The sequence below is a fragment of the Tamandua tetradactyla genome, chromosome 7 (assembly GCF_023851605.1).
Source record: "Tamandua tetradactyla isolate mTamTet1 chromosome 7, mTamTet1.pri, whole genome shotgun sequence".
Taxonomy (NCBI): domain Eukaryota; kingdom Metazoa; phylum Chordata; class Mammalia; order Pilosa; family Myrmecophagidae; genus Tamandua; species Tamandua tetradactyla.
The window spans coordinates 5,802,192-5,827,312 of record NC_135333.1 but is presented as its reverse complement, the minus strand read 5'-3'; the positions used below and the strand labels follow the sequence as shown (position 1 = coordinate 5,827,312).

Below are 25,121 nucleotides of genomic sequence, written 5' to 3'. Positions count from 1 at the left end.
GATAACTTTGGGTTGTATATTGTGAATAATTCATAATGGAGACTCTCTAGTCTCTTACATTCCTCTAAAGAATATTGATTTATTTTTTGTTTATTTTAGCAGGTAATTAAATTGGCTGGATACAAACTCTAAACTGTCTCCCTTGTATTGGGTGGCAGTTTAAATCTCTATTCAATTCTTTTGGCCTTTGATGGGTTGCTTGGATTCTGCCTTGAATGTGTATTTTGAATATTTATTTTGAGTCAGCCACAGATTTGGGCAGAATTGATGTTAAAAATTTTAGGATCTCATGAGCCATTGATTGTAACCATTTCAAGAATGTTTATATGTTAGTTTGTTGTTGTTGGTTTAATTTTAGAATCTCCCTATTTGACCCTTTCTGGAGGTTTTCCTTTCACTTGGCTGCTGTTTGCTCTCTCTCCCCTCTAGTTTTCAAACCGAAAAACTGTGGATTTTTATCTAATGTTAGTTACCCTCAAGTCCTGCATTTAGGCAAAAAAACATTTAAAAAATAAAAAGAGGACACATATCCAGTACCTTTCCCTTCTTCCCAGTGCTGATTCTTCAGTTTCTTTCTATTTTTGTTTGTATTCCAGTGACTTCAAATAGTTGTTTTTTAAATGTTTTCTACACAATTCATTATGTTTTATAGGAGGATTGGTCTGATATTACTGGCAACTGACCTCTGTTCACTTTTTTAAGCATCTTTAGAAATGTTTTTGCATTATGTTAATGTTGATTGCTGTCATATAGCAATGAATACAATGTTAGAGAGTCACCAGTAAATACACAAATGAATTTAAGGTTAAATTTATTTTTTCTATTCCTACTTCCTGAAAAGAATACAGTGTAGTTTTTGAAAGTGCTTACTGACATAAATTTAAGAGAAAATAACAAATCCTACTGATGATTCAACCAAGGAAAGCCATGCTACTTTATTTTGGGTATTGTTTTTATTCCAGCCATTATGATTGCAGTGAGAAGAGCTTTATCTTCAAGTTAACCAATTATAGGAGTCCATATATTATTGTGGCTAAAGATTTCATTGATACAGAAGCTCAACTAGGTAACTGAAATAACAATTATCTGAATTCCACTGTTATCTTTATGTAGAAATTATGATCACATTTTTTGACACACTTGTTTGCCTTATTAAATAGTCTTTTTATTTCTCATAAATTTTGAGTTATCAGTAGTTTTGTTCATGTGTACAAAATAATGTGATCATGTTGATCTAACATTAGTTGCCATATTTTTAGCCCAAGGAATGGTTACTTATCTTTGTCCTCAAGGAAGGATTGGTCTAAAGTGGATGCTTATGGGTTCATGCATCATCACAATGCAAAAAGGATCCTTCCTGACCCTTCCCATTGCCAAGAACTAATGTTAATGAAAGAAATAGACCTATCCATTAAAGTGCCCTTAATTCTGAACTTCTGCATAGTCTTGATAGCATTAACAAAAGTCTCCCCTATGGTAAGTTGGTATATAAAGATAGGCATGAGAATAAGGAAATATTATTCCCTAAAATAAATCTGGAGGGTGCCCCCCCAAAAAAAACAATAAATAGACATGATGAAAATCAGTTCTCTTTTATATTCCACCCCCTTTTTTTCCCTGAGGGTTCTTTTTGAATGGAAATTCCTGAGTATTTTTTTTTCTTCATTCAGTGTTTTAACATAATTACATTACAATTATTATTGTGCTGTCCATTTTTGAGTTTTTGTATCTAGTCCTGTTGCACAGTCTGTATCCCTTCAGCTCCACTTACCCATTATCTTACCCTGTTTCTAACTCCTGCTGGTCTCTGTTACCAATGACATATTCCAAGTTGATTCTCGAATGTCGGTTCACATCAGTGGGACCATACAGTATTTGTCCTTTAGTTTTTGGCTAGACTCACTCAGCATAATGTTCTCTAGGTCCATCCATGTTATTACATGCTTCATAAGTTTATTCTGTCTTAAAGCTGCATAATATTCCATCATATGTATATACCACAGTTTGTTTAGCCACTCGTCTGTTGACGGACATTTGGGCTGTTTCCATCTCTTTGCAATTGTAAATAACGCTGCTATAAACATTGGTGTGCAAATGTCCGTTTGTGTCTTTGCCCTTAAGTCCTTTGAGTAGATACCTAGCAATGGTATTGCTGGGTCGTATGGCAATTCTATATTCAGTTTTTTGAGGAACCGCCAAACTGCCTTCCACAGTGGTTGCACCATTTGACATTCCCACCAACAGTGGATAAGTGTGCCTCTTTCTCCACATCCTCTCCAGCACTTGTCATTTTCTGTTTTGTTGATTATGGCCATTCTGTTGGGTGTGAGATGATATCTCATTGTGGTTTTGATTTGCATTTCTCTAATGGCCAGGGACATTGAGCATCTCTTCATGTGCCTTTTGGCCATTTGTATTTCCTCTTCTGAGAGGTGTCTGTTCAAGTCTTTTTTCCCATTTTGTAATTGGGTTGACTGTCTTTTTGTTGTTGTTGAGTTGAACAATCTCTTTATAAATTCTGGATACTAGACCTTTATCTGATATGTCGTTTCCAAATATTGTCTCCCATTGTGTAGGCTGTCTTTCTACTTTCTTGATGAAGTTCTTTGATGCACAAAAGTGTTTAATTTTAGGAGCTCCCACTTCTTTCTTTCTTCAGTGCTCTTGCTTTAGGTTTAAGGTCCATAAAACCGCCTCCAATTGTAAGATTCATAAGATATCTCCCTACATTTTTCTCTAACTGTTTTATGGTCTTAGACCTAATGTTTAGATCTTTGATCCATTTTGAGTTAACTTTTGTATAGGGTGTGAGATACGGGTCCTCTTTCATTCTTTTGCATATGGATATCCAGTTCTCTAGGCACCATTTATTGAAGAGACTGTTCTGTCCCAGGTGAGTTGGCTTGACTGCCTTATCAAAGATCAAATGTCCATAGATGAGAGGGTCTATATCTGAGCACTCTATTCTATTCCATTGGTCGATATATCTATCTTTATGCCAATACCATGCTGTTTTGACCACTGTGGCTTCATAATATGCCTTAAAGTCAGGCAGCGTGAGACCTCCAGCTTCGGTTTTTTTCCTCAAGATACTTTTAGCAATTCGGGGCACCCTGCCCTTCCAGATAAATTTGCTTATTGGTTTTTCTATTTCTGAAAAGTAAGTTGTTGGGATTTTGATTGGTATTGCATTGAATCTGTAAATCAATTTAGGTAGGATTGACATCTTAACTATATTTAGTCTTCCAATCCATGAACACGGTATGCCCTTCCATCTATTTAGGTCTTCTGTGATTTCTTTTAACAGTTTTTTGTCATTTTCTTTGTATAGGTTTTTTGTCTCTTTAGTTAAATTTATTCCTAGGTATTTTATTTTTAGTTGCAATTGTAAATGGAATTCGTTTCTTGATTTCCCCCTCAGCTTGTTCATTGCTAGTGTATAGAAATGCTACAGATTTTTGAATGTCGATCTTGTAACCTGCTACTTTGCTGTACTCATTTATTAGCTCTAGTAGTTTTGTTGTGGATTTTTCCGGGTTTTCGATGTATAGTATCATATCGTCTGCAAACAGTGATAGTTTTACTTCTTCCTTTCCAATTTTGATGCCTTGTATTTCTTTTTCTTGTCTAATTGCTCTGGCTAGAACCTCCAACACAATGTTGAATAATAGTGGTGATAATGGACATCCTTGTCTTGTTCCTGATCTTAGGGGGAAAGTTTTCAATTTTTCCCCATTGAGGATGATATTAGCTGTGGGTTTTTCATATATTCCCTCTATCATTTTAAGGAAGTTCCCTTGTATTCCTATCTTTTGAAGTGTTTTCAACAGGAAAGGATGTTGAATCTTGTCGAATGCCTTCTCTGCATCAATTGAGATGATCATGTGATTTTTCTGCTTTGATTTGTTGATATGGTGTATTACATTAATTGATTTTCTTATGTTGAACCATCCTTGCATACCTGGGATGAATCCTACTTGGTCATGATGTATAATTCTTCTAATGTGTTGTTGGATTCGATTTGCTAGAATTTTGTTGAGGATTTTTGCATCTGTATTCATTAGAGAGATTGGTCTGTAGTTTTCTTTTTTTGTAATATCTTTGCCTGGTTTTGGTATGAGGGTGATGTTGGCTTCATAGAATGAATTAGGTAGCTTTCCCTCCACTTCGATTTTTTTGAAGAGTTTGAGGAGAGTTGGTACTAATTGTTTCTGGAATGTTTGATAAAATTCACATGTGAAGCCGTCTGGTCCTGGACTTTTCTTTTTAGGAAGCTTTTGAATGACTAATTCAATTTCTTTACTCGTGATTGGTTTGTTGAGGTCATCTATTTCTTCTTGAGTCAGAGTTGGTTGTTCATGTCTTTCCAGGAACACGTCCATTTCATCTAAATTGTTGTATTTATTAGCGTAAAGTTGTTCATAGTATCCTGTTATTACCTCCTTTATTTCTGTGAGGTCAGTGGTTATGTCTCCTCTTCCATTTCTGATCTTATTTATTTGCATCCTCTCTCTTCTTTCTGTCAGTCTTGCTAAGGGCCCATGAATCTTACTGATTTTCTCATAGAACCAACTTCTGGTCTTATTGATTTTCTCTATTGTTTTCATGTTTTCAATTTCATTTATTTCTGCTCTAATCTTTGTTATTTCTTTCCTTTTGCTTGCTTTGGGATTAGTTTGCTGTTCTTTCTCCAGTTCTTCCAAGTGGGCAGTTAATTCCTGAATTTTTGCCTTTTCTTCTTTTCTGATATAGGCATTTAGGGCAATAAATTTCCCTCTTAGCACTGCCTTTGCTGTGTCCCATAGGTTTTGATATGTTGTGTTTTCGTTTTCATTTGCCTCGAGGTATTTACTAATTTCTCTTGCAATTTCTTCCTTGACCCACTCGTTATTTAAGAGTGTGTTGTTGAGCCTCCACGTATATGTGAATTTTCTGTCACTCCACCTATTATTGATTTCCAACTTCATTCCTTTATGATCCGAGAAAGTGTTGTGCATGATTTCAGTCTTTTTAAATTTGTTAAGACTTGCTTTGTGACCCAGCATATGGTCTATCTTTGAGAATGATCCATGAGCACTTGAGAAAAAGGTGTATCCTGCTGTTGTGGGATGTAATGTCCTATAAATATCTGTTAATTCTAGCTCATTTATTGTAATATTCAGATTCTCTATTTCTTTATTGATCCTCTGTCTAGATGTTCTGTCCATTGATGAGAGTGGGGAATTGAAGTCTCCAACTATTATGGTATATGTGTCTATTTCCCTTTTCAGTGTTTGCAGTGTATTCCTCACGTATTTTGGGGCATTCTGGTTCGGTGCATAAATATTTATGATTGTTATGTCTTCTTGTTTAATTGTTCCTTTTATTAGTATGTAGTGTCCTTCTTTGTCTCTTTTAACTGTTTTACATTTGAAGTCTAATTTGTTGGATATTAGTATAGCTACTCCTGCTCTTTTCTGGTTGTTATTTGTATGAAATATCTTTTCCCAACCTTTTACTTTCAACCTATGTTTATCTTTGGGTCTAAGATGTGTTTCCTGTAGACAGCATATAGAAGGATCCAATTTTTTAATCCATTCTGCCAGTCTATGCCTTTTTATTGGGGAATTCAGTCCATTAACATTTAGTGTTATTACTGTTTGGATAATATTTTCCTCTACCATTTTGCCTTTTGTATTATGTATATCATATCTGATTTTCCTTCTTTCTACACTCTTCTCATCACCTCTCTCTTCTGTCTTTTTGTATCTGACTCTAGTGCTCCCTTTAGTATTTCTTGCAGAGCTGGTCTCTTGGTCACAAATTCTCTCAGTGACTTTTTGTCTGAGAATGTTTTAATTTCTCCCTCATTTTTGAAGGACAATTTTGCTGGATATAGAAGTCTTGGTTGGCAGTTTTTCCCTTTTAGTAATTTAAATATATCATCCCACTGTCTTCTAGCTTCCATGGTTTCTGCTGAGAAATCTGCATATAGTCTTATTGGGTTTTCCTTGTATGTGATGGATTGTTTTTCTCTTGCTGCTTTCAAGATCCTCTCTTTCTCTTTGACCTCTGACATTTTAACTAGTAAGTGTCTTGGAGAATGCCTATTTGGGTCTATTCTCTTTGGGGTGCGCTGCACTTCTTGGATCTGTAATTTTAGGTCTTTCATAAGAGTTGGGAAATTTTCAGTGATAATTTCTTCCATTAGTTTTTCTCCTCCTTTTCCCTCCTCTTCTCCTTCTGGGACACCCACAGCACGTATATTTGTGCGCTTCATATTGTCATTCAGTTCCCTGATCCCCTGTTCAAATTTTTCCATTCTTTTCCCTATAGTTTCTGTTTCTTTTTGGAATTCAGATGTTCCATCCTCCAGTTCACTAATTCTAGCTTCTGTCTCTTTAAATCTACCATTGTAGGTATCCATTGTTTTTTCCATCTTTTCTACTTTGTCCTTCACTCCCATAAGTTCTGTGATTTGTTTTTTCAGTTTTTCTATTTCTTCTTTTTGTTCAGCCCATGTCTTCTTCATGTCCTCCCTCAATTTATTGATTTGGTTTTTGAAGACGTTTTCCATTTCTGTTCGTATATTCAGCATTAGTTGTCTCAGCTCCTGTATCTCATTTGAACTATTGGTTTGTTCCTTTGACTGGGCCATATCTTCAATTTTCCGAGTGTGATCCGTTATCTTCTGCTGGCGTCTGGGCATTTAATCAGATTTCCCTGGGTGTGGGACCCAGCAGGTTGAAAGATTTTTCTGTGAAATCTCTGGGCTCTGTTTTTCTTATCCTGCCCAATAGGTGGCGGTCGTGGCGCTCGTCTGTCTGCGGGTCCCACCAGTAAAAGGTGCTGTGGGTCCTTTAACTTTGGAAAACTCTTGCTGTAGGGGAGGCTCGCCTGCTGAAGCGGCTTGGGGGAGTGCCAATCCGAATCTTCCAGCTGGCCCGGGAATCCGCGCGTGGGGAGGATTGCCGGCCTCCGCGGCTTGGTGGAGCGCTTGTCCAAATATCCAAGCCGGCCTGGTGCACCAAGTGTGGCGGGGGGGGGCGCCAGCCGCCGCGGCTTTGGGGAGTGCCTATCCACCGTTCCCAGCCGGACCGGGAAGCCACGTGTTTGGAAGGGACCCCGGTCACTGCGGTTTGGGGGATCTCCGATCCAATTCTCCCAGCTGGTCCGGGGGGCCGCGTGGGGGGGGTGGGCAGCTGCCGTGGCTTGAGGGGATCGCCTGTCCAATTCTCCCAGCCGGCCCGGGAAGGAGGGAGGAAGGGACTCCAGCCGCCTGCCACCCCGGCCCGGGGAAGCGCGCGCCCCTCGGCGATCTCACTGCAGCGGGTTCTCCCAGCCAGTCAGCTGTTCCAGAATGGGGTACGCTGTCTTCTTGGTCTCTGTCATGGCTCTGGGAACTGTTCTGTATCCTTTCTACTCCCCTAGTAGCTGTTCTGGAGGAGGAACTAAGACCCGCGCGTCTTACTAAGCCGCCATCTTCTCCGGAAGTCCTCCTGAGTATTTTTGTTGCATATAGGAATCTGTGATGTTTTAGTTTATTCTTTACCCTTTGAGGAGTTGTGACATCCTAATATGTTGGCTTAATTTAACAGTATCTTCCAACTCCCCTAACGCCTTTCATTTCAAGGTTTGTTTGGTTCTCTAAGGTTACATAGATTATATTTGGTGTGTGAGAATTTCATGACAACTTTGGTTATGGTAATGTCATTATTTAATGACCATGACTGCAACTAGAAAGCCCAAATGATGCCCAAACATAAGTGAACAGTGTTAGTAACCATGGTTTGGGTCATTGATGATTTAGCTGATCAAGGTGTAAGGTATTTGAAAACTCTTGTAGCATATGCAGTATATAAAAATGAAGTATTTTTTTCTTGTCTCATATTTTGCTCTTGTCTCTTTCTCTTTTTATTTTACCCCAATTTGTAGGAGGCCCTCTTCAGTGCTCGCTTTAGTCCTCCCAGTTGTGGTGTGCAGGTGAACAAACTGTGGTACAAACCTGTGGAACAGTTCATCTTACCAGAGGTACCTGGTGTGGTAAAAGGACTATAGTGTCAATGGGTATGTGCCTTCAGAGGCAGGCCCTTGGTATTAGTTGTGCCAGGGCAGCGCTCCTGAATGGTGGATGAGGGTACCAACTCCAATTGTACTGAAAGGTAGCAGTCTGCACTCATACAGCCAGAGATCTTCATGATGCCTCAAAGGTTCCAAAACCGTACTTTTTAAAAAGTGTCAACATGTGACTGTTGTTTAGTTAGTGGACAAGAGAACAGATGTACAACTGTTTTAATAAAAAAGGATAGTGAACGATATGGATTGATAGAAAGATCAGACATGGATAACATTTGGGTAAATCAAACAATTTACTTATCTGAAGAATGAAAAACAAAATGTAAGTACAGACAAAATAACGGCAGAGAAATCAGCCATAGTTTTCAAGATAAATAAAACCTCTCCAAGGGATGAATAGTTGTGGTTGATATCTGATGTCTGATAACAGAACTCTCACCTTCTAGGCACAGCTAGATGCTGCCTCACCTGGCCAAATGCCCTTCATCAGTCCTGGAATTAAAACACAATACAGTTGCAGAGTATTACACAAGCAAGCATGAACAAATCATCCATCAGCCTCAGTCTTTTCTGGTTATTTCAGTGTAGTCTGAGTACATTCTGGAACCCAGTGCTTTGGTGCCAGAATAGGGGTCAGTGTCCCAAACATCTCTGGGATTCACTTTAGAACAGCTACAGAGTTCAGTCTGCAGCGTCGGTGCTGATTTAAGATGTGGAAGCCAGACAATTGTCTTGTCCTACTGACTAACCAAGAAACTTTCCTACCACCAGTCTTGTGGGTTGCTGTTCACATTTGTGCAATAACAGAATCACACATTTGTATAATATGCTATAGATCTTTGGAGTTGAGTACAAGTAATTGAAACTATATATTTTAATTCTGTTGAGTATCAAAAAGACTTCCTTTATTTCATCTCTATAAGAAAATCCGCTTAAAAACGTTTTTTAAAAAATGTACAGCTAAAACACATTGGAAAGAAACAGAAAATACAGATAAACTAAAAAAAGTAATAAAATAATAAAGATCACCAAAATTCCATAATTTGTAGATAGTCACTTCATATTTTGGTTTCTATGTTTCCAGGCTTTTTTTTCCCCTGCTTATATGTAGAGAAAATGGGGTAGAGGGGATGGATGCATGTATAGCTACCACAGTGATACTGTTCAACGTTTAAAAAATTTTTTTTCATTTTCTTTGATTAACATGAGCATTTTTTATATAAATGTACATTATTTTTTAAATAGCTACATAGACATATACTGTAGAGAAATATTGTCATTCATTTAACCCTTTGTAGTTGGATATTGATGTATTGCCAGTTTTTCATATTATGAAAAAGACCTTAGTGAACATCCTTACACCTCTGTTTTGTGTATATAACTGGTTGTTTTCTTAAGATTAATTGCTGGGTCAATAAGTATGTGTATTTTTAGGTTGTATGATTCCTTCCCAGAGGACAGTTTAGTAATTTATATTAGTTGAATAGTCATGAGCAATATATGAAAAATGCCTATTTTCCTGGGGCCTTTTATTCTTTTTATTTTCCTATATGAATTTTTTTTCCTTTTTAAATGCAGTATGCACTACCAAACGTGTGTTTTACTTTTAATGAGCTGTAATGCCTCAGCTAAAACATATTGGATCTCAGTTTTTAAAGGAAGTCATTCTTTGTGTTTTTTTTACTTACTTACTCAGACAGTATGTATTGAGAACTTACATATTGCAATTTCTAGTCATGCACTATTCTAATCACTGGGGTTATGTTAGGATACAATATAAAGCTCCTTACCCTTAAGGGAATATATAAACTAGTGGGAAGAGAAAAGCTAATACTGTTACAGTTTTTAAATTACTATGTGCCAGGCACTATTGTAAACATTTTTTCTACATTAACTAATTGGTAAGTTCCTTTAGGATTGAAGCAAGTCATTAACTAGAGACCTTCTTTTCTAATAAGGACTAACATGGGCAGAATGTAACTCAAAACTCAGGTGATTCTCACACGAAAATTGTTGTTCCAAGGAGATAAGGAATCACCTGTATTATGTTAGATGCTATCCAGAAAGATTTGAAGCCTGATGTAGGGTTGATTTTCACAAAAGATTTTAGAGGATTGATATGAGTAGGAAAGAGACAATGATATACCTGGGAGTAAGTATGTGCTTGCATGTTTGGGCACCAGTGCGTGAATGGGTGCATCAGTGCCCGTAGGCAAGTTTGAATCCTTACTCTGTCGCTTAATGGCTCTGTGACCTTGTGCAAGTTACTTAACCTCACTAAATCTGTTTCCTGAATCTCTAAGATGGGGGTGCTGTATTACCCAATTCAGAGGGTTGTTCTAAAGGCAGGATGATTAAATACATGTAAGAGTGTTTTAGAACATGCTGAGGTTCAGCAAATGATTGTATGCTGTCATTACTGCTGCTATTCAACTGGATTTGAGCTGTCCTATTCTTCAAGATCAGTGTTCCTCAAAGAGGAGGGGCAGTTTTGTACCATCCCTCCAACCCCTAGACATTTAACAATGGTTTGAAGACATTTTAGGAATAAGGGTGTTGCTAAACATCCTGCAGTGTACAGCCCGCATAACAAATAATTATCCAGCCCCAATTGTCAATAATGCTGAGATTGAGAAACTCTGTTCAAGAAGATGTCACACATAATGTGAGGCAAAGAGGAAGAAAATAATGTTTAATGTTTCAAGCTAATCACATATTCACAGGGCCTACCCCATAATATTGATCAGCCTTATAAGAAGAATTAGAAATTTTGTATTAATCCACAAAAAAATGTTCCCTTTTCCTTACAGTTTCCTTGTTCTTAGTAAATGCCTGCTGGAGTATTTAAAGGTGAAGTGTCATGATATTTGCATTTTACTTTCAGGTGTTTCACCCACAACAGAAAAGTTTGTGTATATGGAGAAAGAGAGAACAAATGTGGCAAAATGTTAACAATTAGTGGATCTAGGTGATTTGGGTGTTAATTTCCACTTTTCTATAAGTTTGAAGTTTTTCTGAATAAAAAGTTGGGGGTGGGAAGATTTTGCTTCCCTTGGTAAATACATCTTGGTGTTCAGAATGATATATCTGGCAGTAGGTACTAACGATGGGAAATATTGTACTGAGACACAATGAGTGGCCATTTTAATTAAGACTTAAAAACATGTAGATATATAATGGTGACTAGACCTGGGACTTGGGATTGTAGATAAAGAGAATTTTTATTTTCTTTGTGTATGTGTGTATATCCATTTTCTAAATGTTCTGTTATAAATGTGTAGTAGGTTTAGAAAAAGAAAACTAAACTTTTAAAAATAAAATAACTCTTTACTATTGTATAAATCCTATTTTTGTTGAAACTGCTTAATTTTACATAAATATTCTGTGTTTCTCCATGAAGCCTAATTGAGCTTATTAATTCAGGAAAAAAAATAATGATGAACAATTAGACTATATATCGACAGAGAATAATAAAAGAAAAACAGTTTATTCCAATTGAGAGGGGGAAGCAGATGGTTGTTTTATCATCTTATTCCCACTACACTTAATAATCTACAAGTGTTGCATGGCATCAGTATAGCTTGTCAAGTAAGCAGATCTCTTTTAATGTGTTCATTGTGTGACTTGCTGAAGCATAAATCTTAGTGGGAAGGGGGTCACAAATTTAAATGAAGACTGCTGTGTTGTTTTTCTTAAAATATTTCTTTCTCTGATTTCTTATTTTCCTTAATAGTACAATTAAAACCTGAAACTAATTTCAATAAAAAACAGGTTATTTTGGTTCACCTGAGTCACTTAGAGCTATTATTAGTAGTATTACGAATATTTATATACTTACCTTTGATGAAGTGTTGACATCTTGAGATGTAGTAATTTCTCCAGCCCACAAGAAATTGTTAATGATTTACAGGGACAAAAGTATTTATTTAAACTGTTCTGTTAGTTTGGATGAGAAATTAGAAATACAACACTAAAGAATTAACACCATGCAAAAAGCATTGCAGACAGTCTGCTTATGTTATGAGTGAGATAGCATATTTCCCAACCTATATGATGCCATTTTTCTTAACTTGGTTTGGTTCTATGATCTTAGCAGGAAATTGTCACAAACAAGTTGCTTTGCATCTTAAGAGATTCCTGGTTTTATGATAACTTAGACCAGGGGGTAGAAAGTAGGCATATGAGAGATGAGGCAAAAATAGGAAATTCAACTGGGACATGGAACATGAACATGTACAGGAGAGGGGGAGAAGTTACAGCTCCTCCTTTGCATAACGAGAAAACAACTGGTGAGTTATGTAAGTTCAGTGAATAAATCAGGATCATTTTTTGAGCCAGTGAGTTTTTCTGGTAATTACTCAATGTAATCAGTATTTTTATGTGTTACATCATGACCTAGTAACAAAGAAAATGGAATTGGGTGCCAGGAAGGGGCTACCATTAAATTGAACTATCAGTTGAATGGATGGGACAGAGATTTGTTTTATCATATTTTCTAGATTTGTGGTTTTAAGGTGAGATATTTTTATGTAGTCACTATGTTTTATTGTTGGTATGGTTCGTTTGAAATTGCAATTGTTAAGACTATTAGCAACCTGCCAACTCCAGGGGACACTTTTTTGTCCTTATCCTAGTTGTTCAAGAGTCCTCTCTTGGTTTGTATGACATCCTTACTTTCGGTTCCGCCAGCTCTGCCTAGCCTAGTCCTGGTTCCTCATTAGCTCCTTTTCTGTTACTTTCCTCTTAAATATTAATTGTTAGGATTTGATACGTAGTCCTCTGTTTATTTTACACATTCTTCATCTATTACTTACTGTATGCTGATGGCTAGTAAATCTGCATCTATAACTTAAACTTCTCTCATGAACTCTAGACACTTTTCAAGCTGCTGGCCGAACAGCTTCACCTGCATGTGTCTTGGGCTTTCTAACAGTAATCATCTCCATTCTACCCATTCTCAACTCCTCCTGTGTTCTCAGTCTTGGGTAGTGATACATTTGTCTGGTTCTTCTAAACCAGAAACATGGGATTTATCCTCAGATTTCATATCTAAGCACTCACCAAATTCTATCAATTCTTTACCCTAAATGTATTTTGTATTAGTTCCTTCCAAATTTCATTACTGTTGAAGTTTTAGAAGAAAGTAAAGTACAGCAAAGGCAAAAGATTGTCTCCAGGAAAGGGCTGCACGATTAATCTAAAGCTGGCTCACATAGAGGGTCTGGAACTTAGGTTTTTGGCCCAAGCACTGAACTTCTGGTTAGTTTACTTAGAAATGATCAGATGCACAGTTAAATGATACTGTACACCCACAGAAGGTCAGTATATAAACTAAAATGTCAGTTCATTCATCATTAGTGGATATTAGCTTATTAGAGTGATTTGAATGTTCATGACCCCTGTCCATGGACCACTTTCCTGGTATATCAAGGCACCTAAAAAACTGAATTTGAACAGTGATTGGCTTCAGGCACTGAATTTGCCTACACAATGGGATGTGAGTGTTTTAAAGAGAGCTGTCAGATCCAGGAAGGATGTGACCAGAATGCTTTATATCTTCCAAATGTAGTATCTTTTTCCCTCTGGTGTTGCTACATTGCCAAAATTTCTCTCTCCCGCTTTCCTATAGTGGCCAATTGATAATTGTTTTAAGGTATTGATTTTACTAATTAAGTATCAATCTTAAATTCTACTCACTTATTACAAAAAATTGTTTCTTCTTATGTAAGGATTTATTTAGTTCAACTCAGAGGGTAGTCTTATTTCTAAATTCCTTAAATTCAGGGAGAGAGGGGTAGCTCTCTGATAGTGAGCCACTGCCTTAAATAGGTGCTTACTTTTTTTCATCTAGACTTTCATTTTACCCTGATTTCTCCTCTCCCTACCAATCTTCTCTGTTGTGTTGCCACCCTTCTACTGGAGTGTCCTTTCTAAAACTGCCAATATGATTGTGTCATTGTTTGCTTGTAACCATCAGTGCTTTCCCATTGCCTTCAAGATAAAGGAAAAACTCCCAATAGTAGCATACAAAGCCCCTCCTGATTGGACCTGCTGACCTTTACCCTCTACTTGACCTTGTTCTTCGGCAATAATAAACTTCTTAACATTTTTCTGAATATATCATGCCATGTCAAGGCTGGGCCTTTTCTTTTTAATATTTAAACATTATTTATTATGAAATATAACAATAAAACAATAAATCTTAAAGCACATTTTAGCAAGTTGTTATAGAACAAAAGTATGGTATGGGTTACAGTTCCACAATTTCAGATATTTCCTTTTAGCTGCTCCAAGACATTGGAGACTAAAAGAACTATCGGTATAATGAATCAGCATTCATACTCATTTGTTAAATCCTATCTTCTCTGCTATAACTCCTCCTTCTCCCTGGATCTGTCTCCCAGTTTTTAGGGATATTTGGGCAATGCCCATTCTATCATATGTATACATCACAGTTTGCTCTTTTTAAAATGGTTAATTTTATTTTACATGAATGTCACCTCAAAAAATAAATAAATGAAGATAGCAAGGGAGTCTAGGGAACAAGGCTGTAGGAAAACAGAATAGATACATTACAGCTAGTGATAGGCAAGGGACTAAGTTATCACCATCTTGTTCTCTAATTATACAGCTCTTGACCTTTTTTTCTGCCAAGGTCCTTGACAGGTGGTACATCTATGGGTGCACCTAGGGTTCTTCACAACTGTCACGGGGCTAATTTCAACCTTTTATCTACCATTCAAGAAAGCGTATTAGATTACAAAAAGGGAGGGATATAAATCTGCTTCTACATTACAGACATGCATATATAAGTGCAAAATATGTACTCTCAATAAAACATAATAAGTATACTTTTAAAATGTAAATCACTCATTAAACATTGATATGCTTGTGATTTTTAGTCAGTGAGAACTTAAGTCTGGGCCTTTTGATGTGTATTTTGTCTGCTTCCCACTTTCCTGACTCAAACTCCCTTAAAACTCAGCTCTCACAGTCATTTGAAATTTTGTCAGATCTTCCCAAGCAGAATTACTTTCCTTCATTAGTGAGCCTATCATAACCTGTCACTGTTACTTGAAGATACAGACTATTTCTTCTCTCTCTCTTTTTTTTTTTATTTTCAAACATAGCCTACAGCCTGGTAAATAGTAGATACTTAAGTGTTTAAATAATGACTCATGTCTAAAAGAAGATTGAACCCAGATTTACTTAGTTTAAAGGTGTGTTTGGCTTAAAAACTATTTTTCTCCTGATTATAAAAGTATGAAAGTAATACGTGTTCACTGTTGAAAATTTGGCAAAAATATAGAAAGGTTTAAAGAATATGATGTCGCCCATCGTTGACCAATGTATTTGATATATTTCTTCCTAGACTTTTTTTTCTATGTATATTTCTGATTTTGAGATTCTTTTGTTTTTATGGAATTGAGGTTTGTCCTCAAGTTCAGTAGCAAATTAAAGCCACCTAGGGAAAGTACAGAAGCAATCAATACCTATTTTCTAAAATTAGAAAACGGAATCTTTTAAAGGGACAGTTTCTTTTTCCTTCTAGTGGTAATAAAGCTACAAGCCGAGCACAGCCACTACACTGTACACATTATCACTAACCCACAAAATGACCCTTTGAGGTAGGTATCATTTTCTCTATTTTTTAAGGTTAGGAAGTAATGACTTAGATGTTAAAAAAATAATAACGATATTAAGTGGTAAACAAGTCTGAAAAAATATTTTTAACATATAAAATGTGCTGAGAGTTAAGATAATTGCTATATGAAAGTCTTATACAGATTGATAAGAAATATGTAAAACTGAGTAGCTAAATGACAAAGTAGCATAGCAAGGCAAATCCCAGAAAAGAACAATTCGTGGAGATCACTGGGAATCAGAGAAAAACAACTAAATAAGGAATCATTTTTTAATCAACTAAATTAGCTTAAACTTCTCTTACTAATATCCCACACAGGTTTAATATCCCGTACAAGGCTGTTAGCATTCCCGTAAATTGTTAGTGACCCTTAAATTAGTGTAAATCGCTTTTGCAAAGCATTTGGCAATGTGTATCAAAATCCACATTTCTTTTACCAGTTATTTCACTTCTGGAAATTTATTTTAATTAAGAGACACAGTTTTAAGGAAAAATAAGCATTTAACTAAAACATGGTTTATTATTTTAGTAGATGTTTGGTAGCAACTAAATTCCTGACATTAGGGAAATGTTTGAGTAAGTAAGGATGCACTTACTACAGGTATTGTTATATATACATTTAAAAGAATGGTTGTAACAGCTGCAGCAGCATGAAGGACTGCTTTTTATACAATGGTGAATGACGGACAGCAGCATGCAAAATTGTGTATGTACCCTCTGCCCGCCCCCCACCTTTTTTAAAGATGTGTGGAAATAAATGACTCATGTATAAACTCCAAAATGTTAATAATGGTTACGTTGTGAGTTGTGAGATTCAAAATTTAACTGCTATGTCTTGGACAACAATACGTTTCTCTCCAAAATCTTACCTAAAAACTTAAATGACAACAATATAGAAATCAACTTACCGTTTATCTTTCCATAAAAGAGATTTGAAGGTACAATTGTGTGGGAGAGCCAGGACCTCCAAGGCCTTGTGTCAAGAAATCTTCACAAAGTGGCAGTCAATGATGGAGGGGGAGTTCTCAGAGTCCTTACAGTAAGCCATCCTTGTTTTTTAAGGTTGGGAGGATGTTTAGCATACTTTTTATATTTTTAATGCATAAAAGTATATTTAAATTTACTTTACACCAACTCAGGCATTGTAGAACAGTGAGTCCTGTGTGTTTTAAAACATGAATAGTGAAAATGTTAATGTCTCCATAGTAAAGACTAAAAACTCAAATGTTATATATGAATTTATAACTGTCAGTGAATATATGGTTTTGCCTTAAGATCTGTTGATTTTTAAAGTTTGAGTATTTTATTTCTCATTCATTTTAAGTTAGCATTCCTTAAGAGTATTTGCTCAATAATATTCAGAATATTTACCATCTCTCCTTGATAGTGAAATGGTATTTAAAATACTACAGATAACAACATCGGAAGATAAGTTTGAGTTCATGCTTTCATTTATATTATGAAGCAACTCTGGGGCTTCTGACTGATTTTTCATGTGTTCATATTTGCCTCAAATTTAAAACAGTGTGACAGGTAAATTTCTCAGAGTAAATGTAGAATAATGAAGAAGGCACATTTTAAATGATGAACTTTAAATAAGCAGATGTAGTATGTGCTGGTGGTGTAGACACAGTCTTTTCCTTGATGCTGTGGTCTAATGATTAGTAAAGCACTTGGCATTTAAATACCCAAACTTAGTAAATTTTCATTAAATATTAACCTAGTCACATGAATTAATTACTGTAGTTGAGATGTACATCATTTGCTATGTTATTACACATTCAAAAAACATTTTTATACTGTAACATGTAAACATAGTATAGGCCCACAGTGGAACTTACAGTCCATTGAATAAGCAGAACATTAAATAGACTCAAATTCATATGTAATTCTATACTTGGCCTTGTAGCCCATTGTTTCAGTTTGCTAAAGCAGCCAGAATACAGTATACCAGAAATGGATTGGCATTTATAAAGGGGTTTGTTAAGTTACAAGTTAAAATGTTAAGACCATGAAAATGTCCTAATTAAGGCACCAACAAGAGAATATCTTCACTCAAGGAAGGCTGATAAAGTCCGGGGTTTCTCTGTCACACAAGAAGGCATGTAGCAACATCTACTGCCCTGTCCCAGTTTCTGGGTTCAGATGACTCTCTCAGCATCTCCAAGCACCTGTGTGTGAGGCTTCTAAATAGTCTCCTTTTAACAGACTCCAATAAGGTAATTAAGACCCACCTTGATGGGTGGGGTCACATCTCCATGGAAACAACCTAATCAAAAGTTTCCATCCAACAGTAGGTCTGCCCCCAGAAGACTGGATTAGAAGAACCAGCTTTTCTGGGGTACATAATAATTTCAAACCAGCACATCCACCTTCTGGACCTCAAAAAGACATGTTCTTTTCATATACAAAATGCATTTATTCCATCACAATATCACAAAAGCCTTAAACCATTTCATTAATGATACAAATAGAATACCAAGTCACAAACAGTACAAAGTCTCATCAAAATCAGCTACAGGCATGATCTGTTCTAAGGCAGAATACTCTGGCTGTGGACCCATGAAACTCAGAACAAGTTATCTGCTGCTAATAAACAAAGGAGGAACAGTCATAGTGTAAACATTTGCATAGGAAGAAATTGAAAGGAAAGCACCATTCATGTGACCCAAACAATTCCAAAAACCTGCAGCACAAATTCCATTAGATTTTAAGGTCTGAGAATCATTTAGCTTCCAAGTTTGAGAGAGCAGCAGTCCCACCCTTTCTAAGGACTTAAGCAGTGGCCCCTCTCTCTTCAAATACTGGGATGAGGATTGGATCATTAGGGAGCATTGTGGAGACCACCAGGTTCTTGGCCCTAACCTCTCCAAGCATCTAGGTAGCACCCAGACTCTGTACCATCTCTGGAGCATTTGTTCAACCACTTCAGAACAGTGGGGTAGTGGCCAGGTTCTCCCCAGTCCCCAGGGAATAAGCCCCACTCTCTCTGAGGCTTGAGGTGGCAAAACTCTTAATGAACATCAGGGAGAAAGGTCCATCCTCTGCCTTCAGGGCAAACTCACCCTCTCCACATGCATAGGTAGATCTGCTTTCATGGCCTGAGATTTCCTGGTTGCAGACCTTAGCTTCCATAGTTCTACCTTTGAAGTCACTTTTCTTTCAATCTGTCCCTTTTCTGCCCCTTTAAGTCCAGATTGGCAGTGGTTCCACTTTAGATCTCACAAAAAAATGTGTTGGTTTTCCATGCAGCACACAGGGATCATAATCATTAGACAGTAGGCTTTCCACAAAACCTTTCTAAATAATTCCATCTCTAATCCTGGCTTGTCCAGTAATGGCTGACTGTTTCCATGTTTGGTTAAATCCTCACTTGGGGTATTGTTCTCCAGGGTCTCACTTTCTGGAAGCCCAGAATTTTCCAGATCATCAATATCTGGTTTCTTTGTATCTAAGATTTCAGTACTCAGCTTGTCTCTTTTCTTTTATATTTTATTATAAGCTGCAAGGCCATATTTTCCACACTTATATTGGAAATTTCCTCAGCTAGATATCTAAGCTCATCGCTTTGAAATTCTGCCTTCCATCCAACACCAGTACTCAATTTTACCAAATTCTCTGCCACTTTAAAACAAAGATCATCTTCCTTCCAGTTTGCAAAAACACACATTTCTGTGTTCCCTTTGGAAGCACCTTTAGTGCTCATGTTTCTACCAGCAGTTTCTTCAAAGCAAGCCAGACTTTTCCTTATTCACCTCCTCACAATTCTTCCAGAAACTTCCCTTTATCCATATAAAAAGCTGTTCTAACACCTTTGGTATTTGCAAACCTCAATTCCCCACCTCTCTGTTACCAAAATCTGTTTCGGTTTGCTAAAGTTCCAGAATGCAGTATACCAGAAATGGATTGGCCTTTATAAAGGGGATTTATTAAGTTACAAGTTAAAATTCTAAGGCCATGAAAATGTCCAAATTAGGGCATCAGCAGGAGGACACCTTCACTCTTGAAAAGCTGATCAAGTCCAGGAATCCTCTACCACATTGGAAGGTACGAGGTGACGTCTGGTGTCCTTGTCTCTGGGCTTCTGGTTTCAAATGGCTCTCTCAGCATCTCCAAGCATCAGTGTGTGAGCCTTCTCCAAGATGTTCTTTTAAAGGACTCCAAACAGCTAATTAAGACCCACCTTGAATGGGCAGGGTCACATTTCCTTTGAAACAATCTAGTCAGGAGATCCCATTCACAATAGATCTGCACCCAAAAGATTGGATTAGAAGAACGTGGCTTGTCTGGGGGTACAACTTCAAATGAGCACATTAGAAAGGATTTGTGGAAAGTCCTATTGTCTGAAGTTTTTGATCCATGTATACTGCATGACAAGTCAAGTTTTTTGTGAGATCTGACTGCCAACCTGGACTAAAAGGGACAGATTGAAGGAAAAATGACTTCAAAGGCAGAACCGTGGAGGCTAACGTCTGAAACCAGGGAATCTTGGACCAGGAGAGCAGATTCACTCATGCATGTGGAGAGGGTGAGTTTGGCCTGGAAGGAGAGGGAGGGCCTTCCACTTCATTGTACAGGAAAAGTATTGTCCCCTCAGGCCTCAGAGAGAGTAGAGCACATTTCCCAGGGATTGTGGGGAGCCTGGCTAACACCCCACTGTTCTGAAGGGGTTGAGCAGGTGCCCTAGAAATGGCAGAGAGCCTAGGTCCCACCCTGATACTTGAGGAGGGTGGGCCAAGAACAAGGTGGTCTCCCCAATGCTTGGATATGTTAAAACCCTCACCCCTTTTGTTTGGAGAGAAAAGGGTCACTGTGCAAACCCTTGAAAAGTGTGGGTCTGCTGCTTTCTCAAGCCCTGAGTAGGAAATACCATTCTGTGAATGATTCTCAGACTTTGAAATCTAATGAAGTATGCCTTATAGACTTTCAGAATTGTTTAGGTCCAGTAACCCCTGTTTTCCTTTTATTCCTATGGAAATGGAAACATGTATCCCATGATTGTCCCTCCTTTGTATATTGACAGCAGATAACTTATCCTGAGTTTCACAGGTCCACAGCCAGAGGAGAATTCTGCCTTAGAACAGACCATGCCTGTAGCTGACTTTGTTGAGATTTTGTACTGTTTCAGACTTCGTATTGTATTTGAATTGTTACTGAAATGGGTTAAGGTTTTTGTGATTTTGTAATGGAATGAATGTATTTTGCCTTCGGAATGAACATGTCTTTTGGGGGTCCAGAGGGCGGAATGTGCTGGTTTGAAATTATGTATCCCAGAAAAGCCATGTTCTTTTAATGCAATCTTGTGGGTACAGACCTATTATTACCTTTTGGTTGTTTCCATGGAGATGCAACCCACCCAATTCAAGGTGGGTCTTAATCCTTTTACTAGAGCCCTGTATGAAGAGAATAAAAGGCAGAAAGCATAGCAAGAGCTCAGAGCTGGCACAGAGGGCAGAGAGATGAAACCAAGACACAGACGTCTGGAGATACAGAAGTTGCTGAGAGAGTCGTTTGAACCCAGAAGCCGGGAGAGAAGGGCAGACATCACCATGTAACCCAGGACCCAATCACCCCTCCTTGAGAGAAGGTACCCTCTTGCTGCATTTGGACATTTTCACAGCCTTGGAATTGTAACTTGTAATGTAATAAATCCCCTTTGTGAAAGCCAGTCCATTTCTGGTATATTGCAATCCGGCAGCTTTAGCAAATGGAAAACCCATGTTAAGGTTTTAGGAATTTCATCCTTTATTATGAAAAGTCCTTTATTTAAGGTCAGAAGTTTTGTGAAATATATTTTTTATTTTTATTTTCAAGGCATGTATCTTTAATATCTTTTCTCCTTTTCTCTTTATGAAACTTAAAATATCAGAAATGTGTTGGAATTCTGTAGTATTTGAGTTAGTTACACAAAAGGAACAAGTTTAAATTTGCACTGAGGACCAGGTTCAAAGGGAAAGACTCAAATCATCTGTTTTGTGGGTACATATAGTTTAGGATTAAAGATAGCTTAACATTCAGTTACCCTAAAAAAGAAATTGGATAACTTAGTAGCCTACTCTAAGAAATAGCATATACAAATGAAGGTTTTTTTATCATAATTACATAGAGCTGAAAGTTTTCACTAAATCTTGCTCCTTTGTTAGCAAGTGATGAGGAGTAAATATTTTAGAAACCAAATTAAAAGTTAACCTGTGTGCCACGGTGGCTCAGTGGCAGAGTTCTCGCCTGCCATACTAAAGAAATATTCGATTCCCAGTGCCTGCCCATACAAAAATGAATAAATAAATAAATAAAATAAAAGCAACACTGCTTATAAGTTAAAAAAAAAGTTAACCTCTGACCTTTTAGAGAGAAGTTAATAAAAAGCACCAACAAGTTCTAAACAAGCCAAAACAATGTAGATTATAAAATAAAAATTAACGAGTTAACAACTTTTTATGGGACAACAAAATTGGGATCTATAGCATCCAACTTTTGTAATTTCCTCAGCATTCAATACGAACCATATTTTAAATTACATGGTAAGTTACCACATTGCCCTCAGAACATCATCACAAAAGTAGTGCTTTTTATAATACAGTCTGCTAAAAAGATATTTAAAAGAGGAATAACCAAGTAATAATCCTCTTAATTAGATGAGTGTGAGTGTGTAGAAGAAACACTATGAACATACTAAACCATAACTGTTTCTGATCTGCCCTACAGCAGGTGAAGAATAGCTCCAATAGATATGCCTTATTGGTGCGCTGCCCACAGAAATAAAACATTTCATTTTAACCGAGGGCATGGGGTAACTTGTGAGGTGAAGAGACATAAATCTTTGCTAAAAGAGCCTCAAGGTGTCGAAGGGCCTGTTCTTCGTTGTTAGCGCAGTGGTCTCTAGGCACCTTCAGTGACATCAGCAATCAGTAGAATCTGTCTGATCTGTTTTATTCATTTAGGGGGGTGCTTTTTCCTGCATGGAAATCTAACTTTAAAATATGCCTAGATGTATTTGAAGTCATAGGAATTTTTAATCTCTAAGCCACCAAAGGTGGTAATATTTAAAAAAAAAAAAAAAAGTACTATTCTGGGAGAAAAAGCAACATGTGATTCCTTGTAAGTTGAAATTTTCAGCACAGTATGAACTAGTGAGTAAATCTAATGTTTAATATTGTAATTACGTAAAAAAAAAAGAGAGAGAGACTGCTGTATGTTATCCTGATGTTACAAGTCTCTAGTGTAGCAACCATCTTAGGTGGATTTACCTACTGTGAAGGCACATTATTAAGTCTTTTGCCAAGTCAATTTTAAAATATAATAAATGTATTTAATGAAACATATTGAACACTTCTATCTCATTTCTTTCAGATTGGAGAGGGTGCATTGCCTCATGAATTCATGGAAGGTGTGGAGGGAGTTGCGGGAGGTTTTATTTATACTATTCAGGGTAAGTCTGCTAAGTGAAAGTTGAACTGCTGAATCACCTGTATCTAATTTTTATAAGCTGACATGAGAGGTGAATTTTTCTGCCCATTTTTAAAAATAATAGGTTTATTGTGAAATAATTTACATACCATACAATTCACCCTTTTAAAATGTTCCATGCAGTAGTTTTTAGTATATTCACAAAGTTGTGCAATCATACCACTAGTTCCAGAACATTTCCATTGCCTCCAGCAAGTAATCCCATACCCATTAGCAACTGCTCCTCATTTTCTTCTCCCTGTAGCCTCTGACAACAAACAATTTACTTTCTTTCTCTGTGGATTTGCCTGTTCTGGATATTTCATGTAAACAGACTCATAACAACATGTCTTTTGTACTGGTTCTTTCACTTAGCATAGTGTTTTCAATGTTCATTTATGTCGTAGCGTGTGTCAGTACTTCAGTCCTTTTCATAGTCAAATAATATTTCATTGCATAGCTACACCACATTTCATTTATCCATTCATTAGCTGATGACATTTGTGTTTCTGCGTTCTGGCTGTTATGAATAATGCTGCTATGAACGTTTATGTATAAGTATTTATGTGGACATATGTTTTCATTTCTCTTGGGTAAATACCTAGGATGGAATTGCTGGATCATATGTTAATTCTGTGTTTAACCATTTGAGGGACAGCTGTACCTTTTTTTTTTTTTTTTTAGAGAAGCAGGTTTCAGCTGTAACACTTTACATTCCCACTGACAACGTATGAGAGTTCTAATTTCTCCACATCCTCACCAACACTTATTATTGTCTGTCTTTTTTATTAGAGCTAACCTAGTGGATATGAAAGGTATCTCGTGGTTTGGATTTGCATTTCCCTGGTGGTTAATGATATTGAACATCTTTTCATAATGCTTTTGGCCATTTGTATAACTTCTTTCAAGAAATGTCTGTTTAGTGCCTTGGTCCGATTTTAATTGGGTTATTTGCCTTTTTATTGTTAATCATAGAAGTTCTTTATTATTCTAGATATAAGTCCTTTATCAGATATATGATTTGCAAATATTTTCTCCAGTTTTACGGGTTATCTTTTCTCTTTCTTAATGGTATCTTGTCCTTTGAAGTGCAAAAGGTTAAATTTTGATGAAATCCATTTTATGTTTTTTTCTTTTGTCACTTGTGCTTTCGTGTCATATCTAAGAAATTGTTGCTTAATCCAAGATTACAAAGCTTTCTCCCTTGCTTTCTTCTAAGGTTTTTATAGTTTTAGCTCTTATATTTAGGTCTTTAGTCCATTTTTTTAATTAATTTTTTTAATTAGAGGAATTACAGGTTTACAGGAAAATCATGTAAAAATATGCACCATGCCTATTCCCTCCCACACATGCTCTGCATTATGTGGTACCTTGGTTACAGTTGATGAAAGAACATTACAATTGTACTATTAGCTAACATTATAATTGTACTGAAGTCCATAGTTTACATTAGAGTGTACTTTTTTGTCCCCATATACCACCCTATTTTTAACATCTTGCGTTAGTGTGATATATTTGTTATAATTCATGAAAGAACATTTTCATCATTGTACTATTAACTATAGTCCATCATTCACAATAGGATTCACTGTTTTGTATGGTCTGTTTTACCTTTTAATTTTTATTCTAGTAGCAAACATGACCTAAAATTTCTGCTTTTACCCACACTCACGTATATAAATCAGTGCTGTTAATTAGTCTCACAATGTGCCACCATTCCAAAACTTTACAGTCAGCCCTCATAGAAATTTTGTACAAATTAAGCATAAACTCTCCATTTCCTACCCCCAGCCCAGCCCCTAGTAAATTATATTCTAGATTCGAACTCTGTGAATTGCCTTATTCTAATTACTTTGTATCCATGACATCATTCAATATCTGTCCTTTTGTGTCTGGCTTATTTCACTCAACATGATGTCCTCAAGGTTCATCCATTTTGCCACAGGAACTAGAAGTTCATTCTTCCTTAATGCTG

The 25,121-nt window shown here is 36.7% G+C and overlaps 1 protein-coding gene across 4 annotated transcripts in view; it reads left to right on the top strand.

Annotated features, from left to right (window-relative positions):
- Positions 1 to 25,121, top strand: part of B3GALNT2 (beta-1,3-N-acetylgalactosaminyltransferase 2) — a 77,421-nt gene that overhangs the window by 29,181 nt on the left and 23,119 nt on the right. For 3 of the 4 annotated variants that reach the window (XR_013179180.1, XM_077168403.1, XM_077168402.1), the window contains exons 5-7: positions 7,915 to 8,010; positions 16,629 to 16,739; positions 23,051 to 23,129. Coding sequence is in view for 3 of the 4 variants with exons in the window: in XM_077168403.1 (XP_077024518.1) it covers positions 7,915 to 8,010; positions 16,629 to 16,739; positions 23,051 to 23,129 (286 nt within the window). In the remaining variant the exon portion in view is untranslated. The remainder of the gene's footprint in view (positions 1 to 7,914; positions 8,011 to 16,628; positions 16,740 to 23,050; positions 23,130 to 25,121) is intronic. The other variant, XM_077168404.1, reaches the window with a different exon arrangement.